We start from the raw sequence: 27,140 nt of genomic DNA on the forward strand, positions 1-27,140 counted from the left end.
TTTAAAATCGTATACTGAGAAAACACACAAATGGTTACAAGAAAATGCAACAAACACGGAACAAAATGCATACTAGTTTCCTTTATTATTTGTAGCGTGAATATTCAAAATTCAATTATATAGGTATCTCTGAACACATGGAGAAAACATGTGTTATGTTTTGTTGCCATAATGTGAACAGAAAATAGCAGAAACTGTCGCCAACACAACTCTCTGAAATACATTCAATTTATTAAAATTATGAACTAAGAATGAACACAAATGCACTGAAATACATGAAACTACCACATACAACATAGACCATGTGTCATACATTATTAACACGCGACTTTGACAGGGGGGAAAGCACAGAACTGCAAAGAAAGTAAAGAAAACCACACGTGGCCTAGAACTCTAACGAAACTACGCATAGAAACGATGTTAAGATCGTGTGAACTACACAATAAGAAACTCAATCTTTCGTCCCGATTAATGGAGTCGCTACCGCGCGCTAGCCTCTCTCACTTGTAGGACGATTGCTGTCCCAAATTCCCAGCTGTAAAACACACATGATGCTGTAGTGAGTAGGAAACAAGATACACGAAGGCAACGGACGATACACTTGCCAAATAAAGCATCCAATAAGTACGCTTGAAAATGAGGTTGCGTAAATGACACAAGCACACAATAATTTATCCTAGGGGAAGGGTATCGCCGTACTGGAGATTATATTGCTCAAAAATAGAAAGAAGTAAAAATAAATCGGAAAATTGGAAGACAAGTTTAAAAACGGAAAGTTTCCGGGAAAATCGGAAGGGTTGGCAAGTATGAATTAAGTAACAAAGATGGCCTACTGAATATTTCTGAAAATATTTTTATAAATATTGATTAAAAAATGCAACTCGATGTATAATTTGAATGACATCTTGGAGGAAGTTAATATATTTCTTGAAAACATAATCAACAAATTCTTTACTACAAAGCCCCAAAGTAAAGCAATACAACCTCACATCCCTCCTCCTGCTTCAAACCCCCATACAATCTCCCCTCCAAGTCAACTCTCAACGACCTTCTAGCACAGCACTTAGTTCCAACACTCAAGGCGATTCAGATGGCACATGACAGGCGAGGAGGTGAGTGGCCAAATGGGCCCATACTTATCGCTTCACACACTTCACTTATCTATTTTTGCTTACATTTTGTCTCCCCTTTTTCAGGTCTACATTGTCAATAACATCAATACGACCAACTTGTGCAATTCATCAAAAGTCCGACTCTCTTTGACTCATTTTATGAAACTACTTTTATGTGGCATCAAACTTTTATAGTCTATGCATACAATTCATAATGTTTGCAATAATTTCAAATAAATAATTTTAAATTTACAGGATCAATTTATTTTATAAGCTATGTTGCATTAAATCTGTGCAATCCACAGACACAGTGATACATTTAAAACAACATGTGCAATATTTGGTTGTTGTGATCTATGTTACACCCATGTGTAGGTTATTTTTAAGACTCTTTTCTTTTTTCTTTTTTTCTTTTCTTTTTTTTTAACCAAAAATTTGATGACAAGACGTCAACATGTCGCGTTGCAACAAGGGTGCAAAGACAGTTATCAAATACACTGAAGAAAATGGAAATTGCAACACCCAGAAGGAGTGGTGCTACATTGCTGCAATTGAACATGCAGGACGAGTGTTCGGTTGTGATTCGATGATTACACTTTCAGGTCCCTCTGACCACAAGTTTGGACAACAATCAATACAGGATGTGCCCACCACGAGCTGCAATACATTCATGAATTTGTCGAGGCATGGAGTCAATAAGGCCCTGAATCACTTCCTGAGGAACTGCGGCCCATGCTTGCTGCACTGCACGGGTCAGTTGTTCCAGAGTTGTGGGGGGCTGAGGACGGTTGGCCAGTTGTCGACCTATCATGTCCCACACATGCTCAATAGGACTGAGGTCAGGGGATCTGGCGGGCCATTCTAAGGTTGTGATGTCGTGGAGAGCTTCTCTGGAGATGCGTGAAGTGTGAACCCGGGCATTGTCCTGCTGAAATATCCCATTAGCAATGTTCGCCATCATAGTGACAACCACTGGATTGAGTACCCTATCAACGTACTGCCGAGCAGTCATAGTGCCCCCAACAAGCATTAATTGTGATTTCACATTAAAGCCAATAGCTCCCCAGACCATAATGCTTGGTGTTGGCCCTGTGTGCCTCTCGACAATAAGATCTAGGCGGCCCCTCTCCCCGGTACGTCGGCGCATACGATTCCGGCGATCACTGCAGGCAAGACAGAAGCATAATTCATCACTAAAGACGACCCTATGCCATTCGTCGACCCACGTCGATCTTTCTCGAGACCAGGCCAGCCTTACATGTCACTGTTGTGGGGTCAATGAAACACCTTCTGCAGGGACACGGGCTCGTAAGCCAGCTGCACTCAGGCGATTACCAACTGTTTGTTGTATAACGTGGGGTGCCACAGCTGCTCGAATTTGCGCTGCTGTTGCATGGTATTCCATCCGCACCATCCGAATGATGCGGCGATCCTCTCTCACAGTTGTCTGTCGCGCTGGGCCTGCGCCAGGTCTATGAGTGTGGGTACCTTCGTTTGACCACTGCTGCCACACACGTTGTACCGTAGATGCCTGTCGGCCAACACGTGCAGCGGCACTCCTTAGCGATAATCCAGCCTCACACAGCCAAATTATCTGAGCCCTCTCAAACGGCGACAGTTGTTGATAGCGTGTTCTTCTCTGTCGTCGAGGCATGTTTGACGGGGAACATTTCACTGCACAGACTGCAAGTCAACTACACTACACCAGAGTCCGTATACTGGAGTTGATTCCTCCGCGACCAATCACGTGGGGAGACCTGTAACAACAATCCAATGGGTCTGAAACTTTGATCGTTTACATACCTACATGGCATTGTTCCATATCTTGAAAATCAATACAAACAACTAATGCCTTCATCGTGTTGCAATTTCCATTTTCTTAAGTGTAGTTGAACTTTGTCCCTACTATATTTTGTAAATGGGTCTTGTTCTTATTTTACTGAAGACGTCCTGAAAACAGTACAAGACATGTCTCATTCTTATAGCTTAATGTAGTCTTAACAATCTTAACAATACAGACGTTTTACAGTATTTAAAGGTGGAATATTTGACATAAGGATTTCACAAGCTCATACTGTAATCCCTTCCCTTCTGGATCATTGCCACAACACACTTACTCACTAGCACAGCTCAACAAAGATGGGAGTTAGTAGTGTGGTGTGCGGTGTGCGCCGTGTATGAAAATGAAATGAAGATGAAGAGAAGTGTATTAAGATAAACACAAACACCCAGTCCCCGAACCAGAGGAATTAACAATACACAGTTAAAATCCTAGGCCCAGTCAGGAATCAAACCCAGGGCCCTTTTTGAACTGAAGATCAGTACGATGACCATTCATCCACAGAGCCAGACCTATCCTGAATGTACTCTCTCTGATTATACTGTAAATCTTGAAATACAGGCATTCATAATATAAAAAGAATAGAGCAATCTGTACATAATCCAGTTGCACATTCTGTAGAAATGTCACATTAAATTAAAGATAGGCTAGTCCCTCTATTCAATGAAGTCAATTTATTTCTTCTTTTGTTATTTGGTTCATCTTCAAATGATATAGTGCATAAAAGAACAGAAAGATATTTTAAAATCAGTCATTTAATAAATATCTCAAAACCATTAACAGACATGCCAACTTTCAAAAGTAAAAAATCAGGAGAAATTTCGTAGCGAATCGCGACTTATTACGACACATCACTGATGGCAGAACATGTACAAATTCATTATAATTCAATACATTAACAATTCTATTTGCCCATATATATTTTTTCCATCATTTACATGTGAATACTAAATACTGGACATACCTGAACTGTAGGAACATGTGACTTCTCATCCTTCAACACGTCATCACATTACGACTAATTGTTGTTCAGCACACCAGTAGCTGACTTAGCCTTCTTCAGAAACTCGGAACTAAATTTTTGTTCAAAGCACTTGCCTTGCTGAACTGATTTCAAGGTCAAAAGTTTCTCCAAAGTTTGTTCAGACAGCAAGGATCTGAACTGTGTCTTTGTCTTTGTGACTCTGCTGAAAATCCTTTCACATTCTGCATTGCTATGTGGAATTGATAAAATAGCAAGCATCACCTTAGAGAATCTGTCATATTTAAGTACACCATCAGCTGATTTCATCTGACCTACCAATGCCCATTGAACATCAATTCTTCCTTTTGCCAGGTCTCTTTCTTCGAGGTGAAAGTTACAGAACTGGGAGTGCAGAATATCAGTTTCTTTATCCAAATGTTCCGTTTCACTAGTCAAAATGTTTGGACACTTGTTTATGAAAAATCTAAGGCTAGAAAATGATGCCTTACTTATAGAAGAAATATTTGCAAATTCTGCATTAATTAAAACTTCATCTTTGAATAAAAATTTGTGTACCATGTAGTCACACAATGAAGAGAAACACTTTCTAACAGACTTAAAGAATATGAACTTTTCCTCAGACTTCACTAAAACAAACGGAGAGTTCCCTATCATCAGATCACAATCATCCTTTTGATTTGCTGGAGAATGGTAATCTACATCAAGGAGAGAGGAGGATCTTTTAATAACATCTGGTTTCACAAACCTTGTCATCACATTCTTCAATAGTTCCTCCAAAACTGACCTCAATAAGTGGATGTGCGTCATACTTGACTGAAGAGCTACGTTTGGATTCTCAAAAATATCCATTAAACTTGAGAGAAAAAAGCAAAAAGAGTTATGTAAATTTGATTAAAGGAACATGAAAAGTCGTTCTTCACGTGACAATGCATAGCTCTTAGTGTCATAAGTAGTTTAATTTTTTAAATGTAACTGATGACTGGGTTTTCCTTTTAACTGAGGAGTGAAGTGAAATGTTATGACAATCCTTAACGTTTTCAGACAAACAAGACACATCTGCACTTAAACTGTGCTTAGGAATTTTGTAAGTCTTCGAAGTTCCCATCTGAGAATCCTTACTCACAATTTCGCTCCTGAATGATGTAACTACCCACTGAAGCAAAATCGTATCTAAACACCTTAGTGATAACCATCGAGTAGGCCCATGCTTCAGAATTTTCCTGATCCCTGTGTTGTGTAAAGTCTGAAATTCTCTGAACTTTTCTTTCCTCTTTGCGCACCTTTCTAGATAATAAAATATATCAATTATACTTTCATCTACATTTACGGGCAAGCATGCCGCACCCTTCTCGGCAGCAAGAATAATTAGGTGACAAGAGCAGCCTACGATGATTATGTTACTATTTTCCCGCTTCAAACATCCTGCCACACCATTCTTTAATCCTACCATTACTGGAGCATTATCAGCACCAAGAGCTAGGCAGTTTTAATGGAATGCAGAATTCCTGAAAAGTTGAGAGCAAAATTTTGGCAATGTTAGCTCCAGTAGCATCCCGTTCTAAATTAGGCACAGAGAGTAGACAACTCTGAATTTCATTGAGTTCAGGCCTAAAAAATGTTACAACAATGGGATATATCTTTAAGTCGCTTTTATTGCTACCATTAGTAGCAACAGAAAATGCATTCACCTGCAAATGTGATACAATTTTCACCCTTTCTTCCATGCACATTTCTGTAATGACAGCCGCTGTTTTCGTTCTAGCACACCCATATTGTTTAGCGATTTCTGAATCATGAAACATTTTGCGAGACAAAGGACGCGCGTGATCGGCACAATTTACAGGTAGGTTATGTTCTACTATAAATGACGTAAATAACGCCTCGGCATTCGTCACAGGATTTACATTTTGGTTTTTACATGAAAAGTTCAGTTTCTGGTTTCTTTCTACACACTGGACACTCTCCTTATGTTTCTTCATTTGCATGTGCTTGAGTATATCGCATTTCCCGCCATGTGCAACTGCAAAATCAAACCTACATATAGTACAGAATGTGAACGTTGGTCCCTTTCTGGATTCACTCAAACACGGAAACTCTTCCCTATAAGCACTTTTAAACACTGCATCATTTTTTTTTTTTGACATTTTGGCCAAAACAAATATTAAGGCACAACACGAGCACTTCTGCAGGTGTTGCCCCGGGGAGAACGACTATGGTGAGCTACTTCTGAGGTTAGGTTACTCCAAAGAGAACGTTACTCGCTTGCAAAGAGAATGACTGTATTATAGACCAAAGAGCAGCACATGTCTGGCCACCGTGCCCCGTACTGCCATCTGGTATCATTATTAGAACTACTGTCGACCAGCCATACTCAGCCATATATCGATAGGAGGAGGAAATCCGCGGGAGTTCAAAATAATACTAAAATTACGGATACTGCTCTGAAATTACAATAGAGTAAAATAATATATTATTATTGGTCCACCTTTTCAATACAAAATGAAAATTACATAGGGACTAGTTTCGACCTAGTAATAGGTCATCATCAGCCTGAAGTAAGTCAAAGATCGAAGAAAACATAAACAATGTAAACACAAGTACAGTCTCTTTAAAGGTACATACCAAGTGGGAAGTTGAGTAGAGATATATTAAAAATAATAACTCATCCAAATTGACGAAGCACTGAGCGGAATTTATGTAAAGTTCGGTGCGCCGTATATTATAAAAGACCACTGTGCACTAAATGATGCAATAGAGAAGAATAGTAGGTTGAATGCTGGCTTCTTCATAGCTGTTGTATAATCGAAGAAGATTACGTCGTGTTTTATAAGGTATTGATAGACGTCAAAATACATGGATGTTGGAAGGCTCTTCAGTTTTTTTGAACATGGCAATAGTTGCGTGTGGAGGCTTAGGAAACCAGAGAAGCGTTATATTATGTTAAAAAATAGAGATCCTTAAAAAAGTCCCGTGCGTTGTATAAATTGTGGAAATGGAAATCGAAAAAACTTGGTTCTTAAGCGATAATGTTGTTCATTCAGAGATCGATTGAAAATAAAGAATCGTAACATAGTCTTCTCAAGATGTTCATAAACCAGAATTAATAGACGATGCGAAGTATGATGCTAGGAGAAAGCTCTTCTGCTTCTGGAATCTTGAAGGACGATGGATGTTTCACGAGGTGGAGCAACATATAAGGAGTTAAATAAAGGTAGAAATAAATTCGCAGTTCAATGCGGACCATAAATTTGATTCTGAATAAAAGACAGTAAGATTTTTTTTTATTTTTTTTTTTATAAATATGTCAAAAGGAAAACTCAAGTGTGATGTGATGAGCTGAAGAGAGAAACGGAGGTAGGAAAGGATCAAAGGAAATTTTGAGGAGGTGAGGGAAGAAAAATGAAGGCAGGAGAAGAATATATAATTTTTTTTTTTTTTTTTTTTTTAGCTGAAGAGAGAAACGGAGGTAGGTAAGGATCAAAGGAATTTTTTGTGAGGAGGTGAAGGAAGGAAAATAAGGGTCTGAGGTTTTTTTTTTTTGTTTTTTTTTTAGCTGAAGAGTGAAACGGAGGTAGGTAAGGATCAACGGATTTTTTTTTTTTTATCTGGAGAGAAACGAAGGTAGGTAAGGATCAAAGGATTTTTTTTTATTTAGCTGAAGAAAGAAATGAAGGTAGGTAAGGATCAAAGGATTTTTTTTTTTTTTAAGGTGGGGCTGAGGGATGTGGGAATATGGAAGAATGATTAAGAAAAGTGCTAAAAATAGAATGAACAATCGGACCTTTAATATTAGATTTTGATTGTCTGAAAAGTTGAATTAGCAGGTCAAAAAGAATGTTTGATTTTTCGGAAATGTCATTGAGATTGAAATTGGGATTGAAATATTGGTCTAAATTTATAAAGCAATTCTCTGTTATGTTAAGGAGGGGTCCTTTATTCATAATTTTGAGAATTGTCATATCTTGTTTAATGTCAGTAAATTTATGATTACAATCATTCATGTGCTGACCAACTGCAGAAAATTTATTGTGTTTTTGGGCATTGACATGTTCAAGGTATCGTATTTTAAAGTTTCTTCCTGTTTGTCCGATATAAGAAGAATTGCAGCTGTTGCATTTGAACCTATATACACCAGATTTTGAAAAAGGGTCAGTTCTATTAATAGATGATGAGTTGTGTAAGACATTAGCGTTATTATTGTTGGTTTTGAAGGAGATTTTAACATCATGTTTTTTAAAAACGTTAGTGACCTTGTAAATATCTTTATTGAACGTGAAGGTAGAAAAAGAAGAAATTTTTGGTTTTTCTTTTTTAGAGTGGTTAAAGGACGATGTTTGTATTTATTGATAATACTTTCAATGAAAGAACTATTGTAACCATTGAGTTTTGCGATCATACGGATATTGTTCAATTCTTTTTTAAGATCACATTCTGACATTGGGACCGTATAGGCTCGATGAACCATACTATTATAAGCAGCTCTTTTATGGATTTGTGGATGATAGGAAACTTGATGAATAGTGGAAGATGTTTGGGTAGGCTTTCTGAAGATGTTGAATTTTAAGGAATATAGATGCCTAATGATGGTTAAGTCTAAAAAATTTTATTCTTTGTTCAGATTCAGATTCGAGCGTAAATTTTATGTGTGGGTCGATATTATTAAGGCTGATAAGAGTAGAAGCTGCGTCTGTTGTGCTTTCATCTAGAATTACCAAAGTATCATCAACATATCTAGCCCAAAAAAGAATATTAATGAAGTTAATATTATTATCAATTTTAGTATGTTCTAAAAAATCTAAGTAGATTTCAGCTAGGATGCCCGAAGCCGGCGATCCCATGGCCAAACCTTCCTGCTGGTAGATAATACCGTCGAAAGTGAAATAGTTATTGTTTAAAACCAATTTCAGGATAGACATAAAGTCTTGTATTTCTAAAGCACTTAGGTGACTGTATTTGCCTAAATTGTTTTCAATAATAGGGTATAATTTAGAGGTTTGAATACTAGGATACATATTAACATATTTGTTAATTTGTTATTTGTTAATATGTTAATATGTATCCTAGTATTCAAACCTCTAAATTATACCCTATTATTGAAAACAATTTAGGCAAATACAGTCACCTAAGTGCTTTAGAAATACAAGACTTTATGTCTATCCTGAAATTGGTTTTAAACAATAACTATTTCACTTTCGACGGTATTATCTACCAGCAGGAAGGTTTGGCCATGGGATCGCCGGCTTCGGGCATCCTAGCTGAAATCTACTTAGATTTTTTAGAACATACTAAAATTGATAATAATAATAACTTCATTAATATTCTTTTTTGGGCTAGATATGTTGATGATACTTTGGTAATTCTAGATGAAAGCACAACAGACGCAGCTTCTACTCTTATCAGCCTTAATAATATCGACCCACACATAAAATTTACGCTCGAATCTGAATCTGAACAAAGAATAAATTTTTTAGACTTAACCATCATTAGGCATCTATATTCCTTAAAATTCAACATCTTCAGAAAGCCTACCCAAACAGCTTCCACTATTCATCAAGTTTCCTATCATCCACAAATCCATAAAAGAGCTGCTTATAATAGTATGGTTCATCGAGCCTATACGGTCCCAATGTCAGAATGTGATCTTAAAAAAGAATTGAACAATATCCGTATGATCGCAAAACTCAATGGTTACAATAGTTCTTTCATTGAAAGTATTATCAATAAATACAAACATCGTCCTTTAACCACTCTAAAAAAAAGAAAAACCAAAAATTTCTTCTTTTTCTACCTTCACGTTCAATAAAGATATTTACAAGGTCACTAACGTTTTTAAAAAACATGATGTTAAAATCTCCTTCAAAACCAACAATAATAACGCTAATGTCTTACACAACTCATCATCTATTAATAGAACTGACCCTTTTTCAAAATCTGGTGTATATAGGTTCAAATGCAACAGCTGCAATTCTTCTTATATCGGACAAACAGGAAGAAACTTTAAAATACGATACCTTGAACATGTCAGTGCCCAAAAACACAATAAATTTTCTGCAGTTGGTCAGCACATGAATGATTGTAATCATAAATTTACTGACATTAAACAAGATATGACAATTCTCAAAATTATGAATAAAGGACCCCTCCTTAACATAACAGAGAATTGCTTTATAAATTTAGACCAATATTTCAATCCCAATTTCAATCTCAATGACATTTCCGAAAAATCAAACATTCTTTTTGACCTGCTAATTCAACTTTTCAGACAATCAAAATCTAATATTAAAGGTCCGATTGTTCATTCTATTTTTAGCACTTTTCTTAATCATTCTTCCATATTCCCACATCCCTCAGCCCCACCTTAAAAAAAAAAAAAAATCCTTTGATCCTTACCTACCTTCATTTCTTTCTTCAGCTAAATAAAAAAAATCCTTTGATCCTTACCTACCTTCGTTTCTCTCCAGATAAAAAAAAAAAAAAATCCGTTGATCCTTACCTACCTCCGTTTCACTCTTCAGCTAAAAAAAAAAACAAAAAAAAAAAAACCTCAGACCCTTATTTTCCTTCCTTCACCTCCTCAAAAAAAATTCCTTTGATCCTTACCTACCTCCGTTTCTCTCTTCAGCTAAAAAAAAAAAAAAAAAAAAAAAAATTATATATTCTTCTCCTGCCTTCATTTTTCTTCCCTCACCTCCTCAAAATTTCCTTTGATCCTTTCCTACCTCCGTTTCTCTCTTCAGCTCATCACATCACACTTGAGTTTTCCTTTTGACATATTTATAAAAAAAAAATATAAAAAAATCTTACTGTCTTTTATTCAGAATCAAATTTATGGTCCGCATTGAACTGCGAATTTATTTCTACCTTTATTTCTCCCCTTATATGTTGCTCCACCTCGTGAAACATCCATCGTCCTTCAAGATTCCAGAAGCAGAAGAGCTTTCTCCTAGCATCATACTTCGCATCGTCTATTAATTCTGGTTTATGAACATCTTGAGAAGACTATGTTACGATTCTTTATTTTCAATCGATCTCTGAATGAACAACATTATCGCTTAAGAACCAAGTTTTTTCGATTTCCATTTCCACAATTTATACAACGCACGGGACTTTTTTAAGGATCTCTATTTTTTAACATAATATAACGCTTCTCTGGTTTCCTAAGCCTCCACACGCAACTATTGCCATGTTCAAAAAAACTGAAGAGCCTTCCAACATCCATGTATTTTGACGTCTATCAATACCTTATAAAACACGACGTAATCTTCTTCGATTATACAACAGCTATGAAGAAGCCAGCATTCAACCTACTATTCTTCTCTATTGCATCATTTAGTGCACAGTGGTCTTTTATAATATACGGCGCACCGAACTTTACATAAATTCCGCTCAGTGCTTCGTCAATTTGGATGAGTTATTATTTTTAATATATCTCTACTCAACTTCCCACTTGGTATGTACCTTTAAAGAGACTGTACTTGTGTTTACATTGTTTATGTTTTCTTCGATCTTTGACTTACTTCAGGCTGATGATGACCTATTACTAGGTCGAAACTAGTCCCTATGTAATTTTCATTTTGTATTGAAAAGGTGGACCAATAATAATATATTATTTTACTCTATTGTAATCACAGTTCAATACGGATCTATCATTATGAAACTTATTTCTTTTAATTACTGCTCTGAAAATCGGGAGATCGGGCCCGGCGATCGGGAGATCAGAAGGAACGATGAAAAATCGGGAGTCTCCCGCTCAAATCGGGAGACTTGGCACGTCTGCATTAATCAGCAGCGCAGAAAAATGAAAACTAAGGTTCCTTATCCATCTAAAGAAACTGAGAAACAAAAGTAAGCACTCTCACCTGAACTTACACTATTCAACATCCTAGTATGAATCACACATTGTAAGTATACACTTACCATTGCTCAGTAACCTCACAATGGGAATCTAGAAATACTAATACATCTCCTCTGGCCCTATCTGCACCAGCAAGTCTTGCTCGGATCAGGCCCGACCTCACCGGCAACCGGTGAAGGTGAACTTTCTTTGGCAACCTAGTCTCCAAATAGTATTCTAATTTTCCATGAAGGACCTCTAAAACAAAAAAAGAATTTCAGATATTAGAGGAGGAAGTTACAGTCTAAACTTGCATGTAGTTATTCGTCCTAGAGCAATAAAATAAGTCAAGATAACATACTGCAGGAAATATAAATGCAAAAAAAGTTTATTATTTATTTGATCATTTATTATTAACATTTACTAGAGACAGTACTTTATTTTAGTTTGTATGAAGCAGAGAATTTTAAGCCTTTGCAGCAAAATGGCTCAGAGGAAGACATTCTAAGAAAGCAACCACCAAAATAAGATTCCATACATACCAAATACAAAATAGCTGATAAATGAATTCTAAAATGAGTTATTTAAAGAGGAAATGACCAATACCATCAATTACAGATCGCTTGGAAACTCTGTTATAAATAATTCAAACACATGCCCCAGTGCAAGGTCATACCGGGAAGGGTATGTTTTTGTTAGGAGGTTCAAACATCCCCAACCCCTAAAATGAACTTGACAAATTTAAACAGTACATGCAGATTTTCAAGAATTCAATCCATTAAATCACACTACTATGAAATTAGGAGTTCGGAAAATAAAACAATTGAATTTAACCTGTAAGACTGTGCAGTCTTTGAATGTTTCTCTATGAATATAGTTAAATTTAGGTAGGCCTACTGAAAAAATAATGTAAACCTACAACCTGTTTTCCAGTCATTGACCGGGTCAGGGATGGAATGAATGAAGCAGATATAGGCTATTAGTACGATGGGGTCGCCACTCCCAAAGTGATTTATTAATGACTGATAGATGCAATGAAATGAGAATGGAGAGTGTTGCTGGAATGAATGATGACAGGAAAAACCGGAGTACCCGGAGAAAAACCTGTCCCGCCTCCGCTTTGTCCAGCACAAATCTCACATGGAGTGACCGGGATTTGAACCACGGTATCCAGCGGTGAGAGGCCGACGTGCTGCCGTCGGAGCCACGGAGGCTCTTGAAAAAATAATATAAAATTTTAATTTTGGCGAGATTTTTTTGTTTGTAATTTTAAAAATAGATTTGCAACCATCATTTAATTAGTTACACCTCAGACCAAGGTATTCTTGTCTAAAATGTTTTGCTTGGGCCTTTTATTAGCATTGTATAAATACAGAAAACGGAAAGCATGAAGTATATTATGTGAATATTATAAGTAGAGACAGGAATTTGCCTATTTTATTCCTGTGTTCAGAAACGTAGGCTTTTGATATACAAATCCGTTTTAGGGTCCTTTAAGCTAGATTTCATTGGTTTGATTGTGCCTATAAATGCCTATTTCAGGGGTTTGTGCCTATTTTGAGTATATTTGCCTATTTGATGCATTTTTAATCTATTTTAAAGAAGCCAATTTTCTTCCAGTAACTGATGTGCTCAACAGAATTATCTTCTCATTTCTCAAGATCTGTTTACCCCGTGAACAAAAATGGGAATTCTCGGAAGTCACCAGAAATAGTTCTTGGAAAATTTCCGTCAGGAGAAACAAGGAACAATTTGACAACGTCGAAGTACGGTGCACGACCCATATCCCTTATACCTCCTTCTCGATGTGAACTGTTGTATGCGTACGCTTTATCTTCAGAATGTGTTGTGATTTACTGTGAAGAAGAAGTGTGTCTGTGGCAACGCCCAAAGAAATATCACCGGGCGAGTTAGGGTAGCGCAGCTGTGAGCTTGCATCCGGGAGATAGTGGGTCCGAGCCCCACTGTCGGCAGCCCTGAAGATGGTTTTCTGTGGTTTCCCATTTTCACACCAGGCAAATGCAGGGGCTGTACCATAATTAATGGCATGGTCGCTTCCTTCCCGCTCCTACGCATTTCCTATCCCATTGTCACCATAAGACCTATCTGTGTCGGCGTGACGCAAAAAAATTGTAATTGCAGAGAAAAATCATTGAAGACCTACAGGCTGAAGCGGTGGACCACAGGTGATCCCAATTTCACTACGGATGAAAGGGTAGTCTTCTGCCAAGCTTGCTGTAAGGAGGCAAGTTCGTTTGTTCCTTTTATCCTTTTTTGTGACTGAACTACGATCGCATTTCCTTGTAGCATTTATAGGCCTATTAAATTACGTTTTGTAGAAAGTTGTTTTGTTGCAATGCTACATTAGTCGTGAACTTTCAATAATTTATATTGCTAAAATTTAAATAACAATTTAATGACTGAACTAGGAGTTAGAACGTCGGCGGTCTTTTGTCACAGAGTGCATGAAAATTAAAAATCGGTATTTTGAACTCCGATTCATTTCCTGTGAAAATAGAGATTTACAACTGAAATATTTTCTTTATTTCTTTCTTAATCTGTTTATCCCCCAGGGTAGGTTTTCCCTCGAACTCAGTGATGGATCCCACCTCTAGTCTCAAGGGTAGTGTCTTGGAGCGTGTGACTTTGGGTGGGGGATGAAACTGGGGAGGAGGACTAGTACCTCACCCAGACAGCCTCACCTATGCTGAACAGGGACCTTGTGAATGAATGGGAAGATTGGACAGGCAAAGAAGAAAGCTATTTTGTTTAACGTCGCACCGACGCAGATATGTCTTATGGCGACGATGGGATAGGAAAGGTCTAGGAAGTGGACGGAAGCGGCCGTGGCCTTAATTAAGGTACAGCCCCGGCATTTGCCTGGTGTGAAAATGGGAAACCATGGAAAACCATCTTCAGGGCTGCCGACAGTGGGGCTCGAACCCACTATCTCCCGATTACTGGATACTGGCCGTACTTAAGCGACTGCAGCTATCGAGCTCGGTCAAAGAAGAAAGAAGGAAGTGACCGTGTCCTTATGTTATCGTAGGTAACATCCCGGCATTTCTCGGGAGGAGAAGTGGGAAACCACGGAAAACCACTTTGAGGGTGGCTGAGGTGGGAATCGAACCCACCTGTACACAGTTGACCTCCCAAGGCCGAGTGGACCCCGTTCCATCCTATGTGCCAACCTACGCTAACTACTACACCACAGAAGCGGACTACAACTGAAATTTAATTTTTTTAAATCCTGAGTAACTTTCACCAGCGCTATGTGTAGGCTCTAGTGAGCTCTATTACGCTTCCGCTAAGCCTTAGCGAAACACAGGGTGAAGATCGAATGTGGTGCCGTTGGGACGATGTCACAGAGACTAGACATACAGGATGGCACGACTTGGACGATGTAACAGCATGTTTTACAAAGCTGCAAAGACTATCTTTACAAGATCAGGCCAGTGAAAAGACTGGTGGTCTGGATTGGTGAGGTCCGGTTAGTAACCGTTGTGCTGGGGGGGTGGGGGCAAGCAAAGAGAGTCTGGGGTGCGTAAGCTCTAGCATCCCATGTAGAGTCTTGCTAAATTGTGACAAAAAGTAAGATTACGGGCGCATGCCACGACAGTTTCAAATCACGCAGTTTTCTAATTTTCAACGAGGGTGGCAGCCTTAAGGGCACAAATGATGCAGGACCTATTGCAGGCAGGCAGAAAATAGTCTTCATGATAGCTGACCCGGCTGACCAAAGCCGGCGAATAGCAACATGTAAAATGTTCACAAATCTGAGATTTATAGTGCCTCCGTTTTAATTCTTCTATGGGTAAGTACAAATACTGCTAGGGGCAGCTTGGTGAGTCCCTGGCAATCATATAGGAAGGATCTCTCCTCTACGCTGCTCAGGTATCGTTTCACGTCATTTTTATTATTTTTTCACCCGGTGAACTCGACAGGAAACTGTCAAATTATAACTAAACATTTTTTAGGACATATTTCCATGTAAATTACGAATTCCTACTTTAAAGTTTTGTACTTCTAGAAACATCACCTCTAATAGTCTTTTTCTTTTCTTATGATGAAACAAATGCATGATTATACTAAGCATTATTGCCAATTAGCCCACCTGGTGAAATTTAAGATATAGGAACATTGTAATTTAAATCAATTTTATTATTTTTCAGATCAAATGTGAAAAGATACCATATTGATCAACAAAGAAATACTGCAATGCATTTGACACGAGTACTGAAAGCTGTGCCATCGCAGCTTTTCTACCTGTCCAATGTAAACAGCGACCAACAACAATTTTCTATAGAGCTGTGCACTGCAATGCTGGGAGCTAATATCTCCCTGCATAAACTGGAGCATCTTCAAACTTCAACAAGCTGCCGGGAGCAATCACAGAGTTGGGGAAGAGTGGCTTTCCCTTGGTGGTGTCATCTAGAGTTGTGGAAAAGTCAGGAGAAGTTTTGACCGAACCTCTGGGAAGGTAGCCGCTGTCAGCAAAAAGTTCCATAAGAGTCCTGCAGCAGAATCCATGATGGAAAGCGACGGTAAAGTAGTCAGGGTGCTATGAGGTGACGTAGATGAAGCAGTTGAACTAAAATCAGATGAAGTGGCTTCATTGAAGTTTTGTCCAATCACTTCTTGTGATGTTGAGAGATCTTCCTCTCAGTACAAAATAATCTGCCTGACAGGAGAACAAGATTGTTACTGGAAAACATTGAAAAGTTGCTTGTTGTAAATTTCTTTAATAGTAATTGAGTGTGTTATTAAATTATAAGTATTTTTTCATGCCTATTTTATATGTTAGTGCCTATTTACATGCCTATTTTGGCTAATTTAAGAGCCTATATGCCTGCCTATTTTAACTGTTTTTGGTGCCTACAATTCTAGTCTCTGATTATAAGTGTTGAAATACGTATATATCTGAATGGTTATAAGCCTAGACTTATAATACATTCTGTCTTCAGTTTTTGACACATTTATCAATCTGTATGGATCGTATTTCAGATATACGTACTCAATAGATGCTTCTAGGTCTTTTTCCCAGTTATCTGGGATCGGCCCTAACGTAGATTAATCCCTGTTTAATGGATGTCGTATGCCCTTCCTGATATCAGACTCATGTAGAGACATGTATTCACTGCTGCGTGCTTCTGTGGTGGTTAGCAGTGTGATGTTTTGTGCGTAGGTGAAGACGTGTATTGAAACGAACCCTGGGCCCTATTTCAGTATGCTGACCATTCATCTTAGGAGCCAGACTTTCAGATATATTTAAGAGCATGAAATAAACATTCTGAAGAGATTTTTCTATACTTTACAGTGGAGAATTCAAACAACTGATTTGTTTCTTTAGCACAACACTCAGTTCTTAGTCTCAAATTTTTCAGAGCCCTACAAGACTTGTCCCCGATAATTGTAACCCATTCATGCTTAAAAATAATTATTTTTAAACAGTTCATGGTGGTCACTAAGGAAGTTCATAATTTATAATTTTTCTTAGAATGGCTGGATTCGTGAAACCGTTACCAGAGTCAGTCGTTTAACAAAATGCCAATCCCTGACTCAGAAGCACAAAAATAAATACTAGCAAAGGGAACGTCTAGCGTAGGGAAAACTCAACAGATATAGTGCAATTTCAGAGCCACAGAAATTGGAGGAAACACCCAATAGATGTGCGACATCTATTTCCTAACATAGACATTTTAGTTATTTTTTATAACCCCACAAAAAAGGTCATATTTTCAGTAAATAAATGGATAAATGGAGCAAGGTTAATGTAAAATCATATTCGGACATCACAAGTCTCACCATACTATTGTTCTGACTACCATTTAACTCATTAATTGTTAATACTGTAGTTATAGTTTGATTGCGATCTTGCAAGTTTCTTATTCCAAAATAATAACACACCTGCAAGTTTTATGGAAACATAATTTCAACTATTTAAATTGCTATAATACACATTATAATTTATATTTATTTGTGTGAAGCGTTATATTGCAGTTTATTGGAGTGTGGGGGTAACACTATTTGTATGTAATACTATAGATATCATCCCTAGAAAAGCAAAGTATCTTAAGTAATAAAATATAAATTTTACAGGAGACGATAAAAAGGATTAGCCAGTCAAATACTTACAGTTTAGGCTGTTTCGGTTTTTATTCTACTCCAGAAATGATATTTTCACATTATTGTTGTATTAGGTTACGTATTTATTCAATCGTAGCGAAAAGGAACTTATTTTGAAGTTATGAATGTTGCTTATGATTGTTTCCTGATCACTGTAGATTGCACTGTTTAACAGGATTTGTCCTAAATTCTGAAGGTCATTATTCGAAGGTAGGTCATTATCTTTCTTGTCACTTGTCACAGAACTGGTGATAACCAGATTACTTATTTCATTTCATCACCCTCATTTTGAAATTCCTCTTCGAACTGAAGCTGCACACTGTCCTCTCTGCAGATTCTAGAGTAATCTCACCACTGATTAAATTATCTGTCAAATCCTCACGCAATAATACATCACGCGCATTCCTGAGAATCCATGTTGCACAATACACCACACTCAATAATGTAAATTCATAAACTATCATTACCTATATTACAGTCTTCATTGGCTTCACTAGGAATCAACCGGATGTCCTCTTCAGTATCTGTCTGACCAGTACAAAATTTTAGCAGTTTGTAGGCTCTAGAATGCTTATCCATCGCAACTGCAATGCACAAATGTCCCAACATGTTCCTCGGTAAAACCTGCACTACAGCAGTGACGAACAACAGTCACAAACAATGAAATTGACACATCTCATTTTCCCTCCAGAATTACAATTTGTCGCTGATGATAATTTGTACACAATTACAAGATTCTACATCAGGTGCTTAGGATCTAATGACTGATGCTTATGATAACCTGGTGTTACGTAGATTACTAATGGTGGTTACGATAATTTCTTTTTTAAGTTGTTTTTACCATCTAAGTTCATTTTTGCACTTTGCCAGGATGTGCAGTGTAGTCCGATTGAGGTATAAACATAGTAAATTTGATTTTTACAAAAATGTCGCTTACGATACTTTGCCCTCCCAGGGACGATATGCAAATAGACTTTAGGAAAATAGTTAAATGTGCTGCATAATAATATATATAAATACTGTACATTTATTCACAAGTGATGAACTATTAATATTTTCTTACCCAAGTTCCTTCTACACTAACATACACATACTGTCCCCGACTAGGTCTGCCAGAGAACATACATACACAATACCTACACTTAAATCTCAAAATTTGTATGAAAAAATTATTGCTTACTACACCATCAAAAGTAAACATTTCGTACTTACAAAGGGGGAAGAAAAAAAAGGAATTGTCCTCATTTACACATTATTTGAAAAATGAATTTGTAACATGTGGACTTGAAGTATGAAGTGAACATGACAATATAAATGAGTCAAAACATGTGAACTGGCCCTCTTCTTCACCAACAATAGCCAAATGCAAGAATTATGTACTTCAGTTATAGTCAACAAAATATATTTGGGCTATAGCTAACTTTGCAAATTTAAAATTTATAAATATTGTAAACAAATTCATGTTTAAAAAACTCAAATCATTATACTGTAAGAGGATACTGTACGGAGAATTGGCCTCCAGATTTATCTGCAAGGCTCCGAAACCATACCTCGAATCCTGGTATGAAAGTATGACGTGTGGTGCAGCTGGACATTCCTGAGTCAGCTCAGAGTTGTGGTGTGTCAGGCTGTATATGCATGCAGTTTCTTGACCCGCTCTGAAGCTGTATTGTTTCACTCACTTGTCAGTCACTCACAAAAGTATAGCAGAAATGACTGGTATAAATTACATGACAACAAAAGTTTTTTGTACACCAAGCACAACGAATTAGAACTTCATTGTCGCACTGTTCTTCACACGTTTTTCTTCTTCTCCAAACAATATTTAGCGGGCACTATGAACTCGGGAAGGCGCTCTCTTGTGTAATTTATTGCAAACCATGAATATTTTATCATATCCCGAAATTGTGAAGATAACTGCATACCTGCCAACTTACAAAAAAAAAAATCCAGAAGATCCTCAAGCGGAAATTTTCTAACAACACGCGGATGCGTAACAGTCTTGAGATATAATGAAAAAGGAAGGCAGGGGGGGGGGGATTATAAACAATACTAATACAAGTCAAATACAGCAGAACCCCGATGCACCGTTCCCAGAACCGTCGTTTTCCCGTATCCATCAATGAATTTATCCGGTCCCAAAAATGTTCCATATAAACCAATGTTAAATTTCCCCGCATCTATTGTTTCTCGAACTATCGTTTTGTCGCATCTATCGTCAAAAAATTATTTGTCCTCGGTCACAATTTTCTCGCACTGATCGTACGTAAGAAAAATAATACGCAAAAGTTTTTTGAATTTAGAGGGACTGCTCAATACTCTTAGCATATAATAGCGGCAAGCTGTTACGCGAGAATGTACGAGCGATTCAGAATTGCTAGTCTTGAACAAGGATCTTGTGGGCTGGAGTGCTTTGCAAAGGTTATTCACGCGTAACCTCACTATGACCCTCCTGGTGCCAACAGTTCTCCTCGGCCCGCTAACCAACCCCTAGAAGTATTCTTATTTACAAGAATTAAAATGTAGACAGCGTAAAACTCAAATTTGCCACCATTTTCTGTGTTAGTACAGGCTGGCTAGGGCTGCCAACTTCGTTGAAAAAAGGAGAAAATCACGCAGTGCGCCAGATACGTTTTAATTAGTCACAGGGTGAGTAATCGCACCATACCTTGTGGAGTGTGTGGGACGCTAGAGGCCTGTTGACCGCTTTGTTGCCGGCTGCCCAATAGTCTTGTTACAAGCCGGACCTAACCAAGCCAGACCAATAATCTTTTCTCATATCCTAGTCTTGTAACTAGTTCCTAAGTTGCAGGTTCACCCAAGCCGCTGTGACATTGTTTGAGACGAGTCGCATTGTGTATCTAACCTATCGTTTGCAACGGGTCTACGGAATCTTTTCCTAAATACAGGTTTTCGCCGTAATATCCACGTATATCTTAAATTTGCAATAAGAGAACTGGACTTAAATGTTTTCAATTATTACGAAATGTGTACAGACATGTGAAAGGAAACTGCGTAAAAGTCACGCTTTTTATTTTCATCTCTTAGGCCTATATCATGGTCGCAATATTTTGATACTGGTATGTATAGTATGAGCTAAATGGCCTTTGGTTCAACGGGTTTCGAATGGGTCGAGGATTTTAACTTTCCTTTGTTAATTCCAACAGTTCGGGGGCTGTCTGTTTGCAAGTAATCATTTTCCGTATCAAATTCTAATCACAGAGATTTACAGTAATTGAAAATCTTCCACCTTTTTGATACTTTTTATATGCTTTTTAGCAAAGTAATTAATTATAAACAGTACATGTTTCGTTCTCACTTGAGAATATCTTCAGCTGTTGTTAAGCTTAGGTGAATCGCTAAGTTTCTGAGAAGCTTAGGTGAATCGCTAAGTTTCTGAGTACATTGTTTTCAGGTACATTGTTCCTCTTAAAAACTATTTGAATACAAATTAAATTAAAATGATGTTAAAACAGTGTGAGGGTTAATTGGTTGATGAAATGAGACAGGATGTATACATAGATAGCCTACTTAAAAAACTATATCTATTCATTGGAATAGTTGTTAAAAGTTTCAATTCTGTTGCACTAAAAATATCTGTTTGTCTTCCAGTTAAAAGTTTTTTTTTAAAATGATTAACTTCTTGACACTGTTCTAATTATTGTTGAATGTTCATTTCTTTCACTCCTTCCAGGTTGGCTGTTATTTATTTTGAGTTTGCTTAATGTGCCCTAAATTGAGTCTAATGCGGAACTATGAAGCTGATTGCGTTCACTTTTGAGAAGGGAGCTTCGTCTCAATTTCTGAAATGAAATGAGGAAAATAGGAATTTGGTTTTATAATGAAAAATCTGTCTTTACATAATAACTTGATGTACAAAACGGTTCCATACCTTACTGTTGTTAAACTCCAATTCTACCGTAACCCTGGAGGGGCTACGTTTGAAGCTGCTTTGTGTCTTGTATAATAAAGGTGTGTGTGTTCCATTTTGTTTGCTCCTCCTTCCGGGGAGGCAAGGCTGCGGAGAGGGGAGGAGGCGTGTCACTTACTGTCACGGCTTCGGCTTTAGAAGGGGTGGGGGGAGTGGATGCACAAAATGGCGGAGGCTCGTTCTTATTCATCCTTTTATTGTCTGTGTTGTTTCTTTTGTCTAAAGTTTCAAGACTTGATGATATCCCTGAATAATACAATTGTCAATTGGAACCCTATATCTGAAGGGATATCATCAAGTCTTGAAACTTTAGGTAAAAGAAACAACACAGACAATAAAAGGCTGAATAAGAACGAGCCTCCGCCATTTTGTGCATCCACTCCCCCCACCCCTTCTAAAGCCGAAGCCGTGACAGTAAGCGACACGCCTCCTCCCCTCTCCGCAGCCTTGCCTCCCCTGAAGGAGGAGCAAAAAAAATGGAACACCCACACCATTATTACACGAGACGCAAAGCAGCTTCAAACACAGCCCCTCCAGGGTTACGGTAGAATTGGAGTTTAACAACAGTAAGGTATGGAACCATTTTGTAGATCAAGTTATAATGTAAAGACAGATTTTTCATTATAAAACCAAATCCCTATTTTCCTCATTTCATTTCAGAAATTGAGACGAAAGCTCCCTTCTCAAAAAGTGAACGGCAATCAGCTTCATAGTTCCGCATTAGCCTCAATTTACGGCACATTAAGCAAGCTCAAAATAAATAACAGCCAACCTGGAAGGAGTGAAAGAAATGAACATTCAACAATAATTAGAACAGTGTCAAGAAGTCAATCATTAAAAAAAAAACTTTTTAACTGGAAGACAAACAGATATTTTTAGTGCAACAGAGTTGAAACTTTTAACAACTATTCCAATGAATAGATATAGTTTTCTTTAAGTAGGCTATCTATGTATACATCCTGTCTCATTTCATCAACCAGTTAACCCTCACACTGTTTTAACATCATTTTAATTTTATTTGTATTCAAATAGTTTTATTTAAGAGGAACAATGTTCCTGAAAACAATGTACTCAGAAACTTAGCGATTCACGTAAGCTTAACCTGGATCCGCCCAAGATTTTATTTTTTGAGAATCAACTTGTAACTTTTAGCGTTGGATAATGTGCATATGAAGATCCCGGAAAAGCTTTAATTTTATTCAACCGACATGTAACTTCCAAGAAAAGGCCCGTGCCATATACGGCACGCTGGGCGGTAGTGCTGTCTTTCGTTTCACATACGGGAATTTGGATGTCGTTCCGCATTTGGCCTACAGATATGCTTTTATTCAATACTTTCTTTTGTAAATCAACAGTATGGACGTTTTTCTTCAATATTAGCATATATTACAAAAATAATCTTGTTCCAGAACTATTAAAAATACCTAGATGTTTGATTTTTGGTGCTAGGGATGATTTTATAGGGGTTGAAAATGACCTGAGTTTTTAATTGTATGAGAAAATTAATTTATATTTTAAATAATAATGCTAAAATCTCACAAGATAGCCAAATCACTTATTACATCTTGCAGCAATCAGACATTCGGTATGAGGAATTATAGCATCGGTATATACAGATATGTCACCTGTTCATGTGAGGACTGCACTAACAGTGATGTCCTGAAAAGCAAGTAAACATTACTTATTACCTTTGTGCGTATGATAATCAGTAAAACAGTCTAAACATAAACCTACATTGCACGTGGTACACTGGGTTCTAGGCCTAGCAAGGCAATTTTCTCTTCGCTCCTAGACTTGTAGAAAGTCAGTGATGCATTCCATCATACCGAAGTTCCTGCACTGTATTATGTCCAAAACAATGAGATCTGCTGAACCAGGGAGCAGCTTTGTAGCGTGTGAGATAAGTCTGGACAATTGCTCATCGAAAATCCAGATGAATAATGCCTTCTCGAGACATGTGTTTCAGCTGCCATGCATTGTGCATTTATACATCGATGACCCAGGCAAATATTGGCCACCACCACTTATTTTCTGCGTTCGCTCGAATCTGGCTACCAGGTAAATCGTTGGCAATGCCACCTCCATCTTCATCCCCGCTATCTTTATCCGACAAAACTGCAGCGTCTCGAGGCTCGATGAATACCTTTTCTACGTCGGGAAGTTCATCATTATCCAACAAGTGGAGTACTTATCGTAATGAAATTCTCCTAGAAAAAGGTATGAGCTCATGAAAGTGAAGCATGTGAAAAGACGGGATGAAAGATACATTTCAACAAGAAAACCGCAATGTAGTGTCGATTTAATGTGAAAATTTTACTCTGCGTGATTAAAAATGGTTAAATTACAACATATCACTTACAGCCTACAATATTATGCGTTGCTAGGCTGATAAAGAAGAGTGATATAAATGGAAAGGAACATCAGAACTATAACAATTATAGGCTGAGTTATGCCGGGCAGAAAGACAGCACATCCACCCAGCGTGCCAGATAAGTACCACCAAACTTCTACTTCAGATGAAGGGACACCAGTCATCACCAAGACATATCTTAGCAAATCCCCATACATAAAAGCACCTTAGAGAAAAATATAGCACAACAGGGTCCGTATAAATAACTATAGAAGTAAAGCAGGAATCACTTACTTCAAATGTGCAGCCATTACTGGCACTCGCAAAAACAAGACTTAATTTTTATGTAGCTATACCGTGCCAATGAGCACGATATATTAAAACAAATCACATAAGATGTTAGGCGGGACTTCTCTGAACATGACAATGCTGTAGTAAACAAGACAGTGCACGCGGTTTCAATAATAAGAGTCCAAGAAAACGGTGTCGTTTGCCGTGCCATATATGGCACGCTGGGCGGATCCAGGTTAACAACAGCTGAAGATGTTCTCAAGTGAGAACGAAACATGTACTGTTTATAATTAATTAATTTGCTAAAAAGCAAATAAAAAGTATCAAAAAGGTGGAAGATTTTCAATTACTGTAAGTCTTGGCTGTCTGTTTACCGATTTAAACATTAGAATTCTTCTTAGGAAGGGCCGCATTTTCACATGCGCGTAGATCGCCTATCATGCGACAACTCGAAAGACCTGCACCCGGCTCCGGAGGCCACGCGCCATTATTGTTGTTGTTTTTATAATAATAATAATAATAATAATAATAATAATAATAATAATAATAAATTTACATAACGAAAAATGTTTCAATACAGTACCTGTATTTTATTATTTTGATTTTCCCGTATTTTTATGTTACTCGCATTTATAGTTTTCCCGCATCCGTCGTCATTTTCCCCATGTCCCCGGAAAAACTATGCATCGAAGTTTTACTGTATATGTTACGATCACCCCGGAAATTAAATACTTACACAAAGTTACATCTTGATGAATGCTCATCTGTTTTCACTTAACACTGGGAATACTTTCCGTGATCGTATAAAACAAGGAAATTAAGCTGAATATGCCTCCCAAAAACTGATAATATCGTTTCTTAGTTGAACTCATTACGAACACCACTAAAAATACTAAACCGCTTAGAAATTCATCACACAATTCCATGAATTTCAGAACTACCGCTAATGTTAGACACGCACACAGACAAAGCCTTTCAGCTGCTACGGAGCATGACGCAGTTACTAAAGTTGTTTTATATAAATTCACAGCCTGTTACTTTTCACAGATTTCTTTTCTTCAAAATCGCAGCCTGCTACTTGTTTGGGAACATCTCACTTCATGAAGTAGCAGTTGAGGTAGAACAGGTGACAAAAGCACGGTGATTATCGATACATTTAACAGTCAAATTTCAAACACTGCATCTCGTATCACCAGCTACTATCAAATACAGTAGAGACAATACGCAACACTCTGCGAGATATCGAGGGACAGCGATTAGAGCTCTATCTAGCGGAGTGGCTTGAGAGTTACTGATTCTGTCATAAGAGCACGTGTATTTGTTTGTGAAGTTTTTGGCATTAATTATGCATTTGCATTAAGTTGACATAAGTAAATAGTAGCGTTTGACATTCCTTTATATTTCCTCTCACTATGAGTGGAAAGATATGTGCTATGTTTGACTGCAATAACTATGAAGTGCAGAAGGATTCGCGATCTTTCTTCCGTTTCCCTCGTGACAAGAAAATGTAAGTAAATACTGTGTTTGCATATATATTCTTCCAGTTACAAAGATATTTTTATAGAAGGCCTACTTCCTAAACTTCTGACCTGCACGAGCCATATTTTAAGTAGCTTAAAATATAATAAGCTTATTTTATTGTATAGTGCAGCAGTTAACCTAAAATACCGATGTGTTGTTGTAGGTGTGATCTGTGGGTTTGATTTAATTCAGGAAAATACACATATGTTTGTGGCTGGTTGTGTTCCAAGTTACCCCACTCGGAATGCCATAATGTGTTGTTATTTTTAAATTTAAATGATAACAAAATGCAGTATGTGCGTTTATTTTCAGTCATGTTCAGGGATTTTTATGTGCAGGCATGAAAAAGTCAGTCGCTGGCCAGCATCTTTCCTATTGAATTTGCATGGGGGGTCAATGTGAGGCAAATGGACTTCAGATATGGAAGTTATTTTTAAAACAATCCTGAAGTTCTTATCTTGCTTAGTTCTTAATTTGTGACAGGAAGAATTTCTCCTTGAATTTTGGTTTTGCGCATGACTCGGCTGGCTGGCTGAAATACCGGTAGTGATCTCCCAAACATGTGCTTTTAACATTGCAGTGCAGTGCTCATTTTGTCAGTAGTATGTATAATAGTGATTAAATACATATCAGAGACATATGCACAATTCTTGAGGGCAAGTGTATTTCGTTTGGGTGTTTCGTGAGTTCGTGCTCGTGCGTGGGGATCTTAGTTCAAAGAAAAAGTGCAGAAGGATGTACAATGGATCGTCAAATTAAAAAGAAATGTTCCATAGTTTAAAGAACAAAGGCAGGAATGTTTACACGAAGAAGTCAGTCACTGGCCACCGTCTTTGCTATTGACTTGGCATGACGTGGTTAAAGCGAAACAAACGGTCTTCAGATATGGAAGTTATTTTTAAATCATACCTCAAGTCCTTATCTCGCTTATCTCTTAATTTATGACAGGGAGAACGTCTCGTTTGTTTACGTTTCACGAGCGATTCGGCTGGCTGGCCAGCAAGGATCTCCCAAACAGTGAGCATTTAAATATACAGTCATATGCATTGGTCTTCATTTAATCAGTATTATAAAACTGATTAAATAAAGATCAGTGATAAATTTATAGTTCTTGAGGACAAGTGGATTGTGTTTGTTGTGTTTGTGTAGT

The 27,140-nt window shown here is 37.5% G+C and overlaps 1 protein-coding gene across 1 annotated transcript in view; it reads right to left on the reverse strand.

Moving 5' to 3' along the window:
* Window positions 1–27,140, reverse strand: part of Pgant1 (Polypeptide N-Acetylgalactosaminyltransferase 1) — a 245,305-nt gene that overhangs the window by 122,525 nt on the left and 95,640 nt on the right. Inside the window, exon 3 of the mRNA XM_067139267.2 lies at window positions 11,855–12,029. Within this exon, the coding sequence (XP_066995368.2) occupies window positions 11,855–12,029 (175 nt within the window). The remainder of the gene's footprint in view (window positions 1–11,854; window positions 12,030–27,140) is intronic.

This window comes from Anabrus simplex, chromosome 2 (assembly GCF_040414725.1).
Source record: "Anabrus simplex isolate iqAnaSimp1 chromosome 2, ASM4041472v1, whole genome shotgun sequence".
Classification (NCBI taxonomy): domain Eukaryota; kingdom Metazoa; phylum Arthropoda; class Insecta; order Orthoptera; family Tettigoniidae; genus Anabrus; species Anabrus simplex.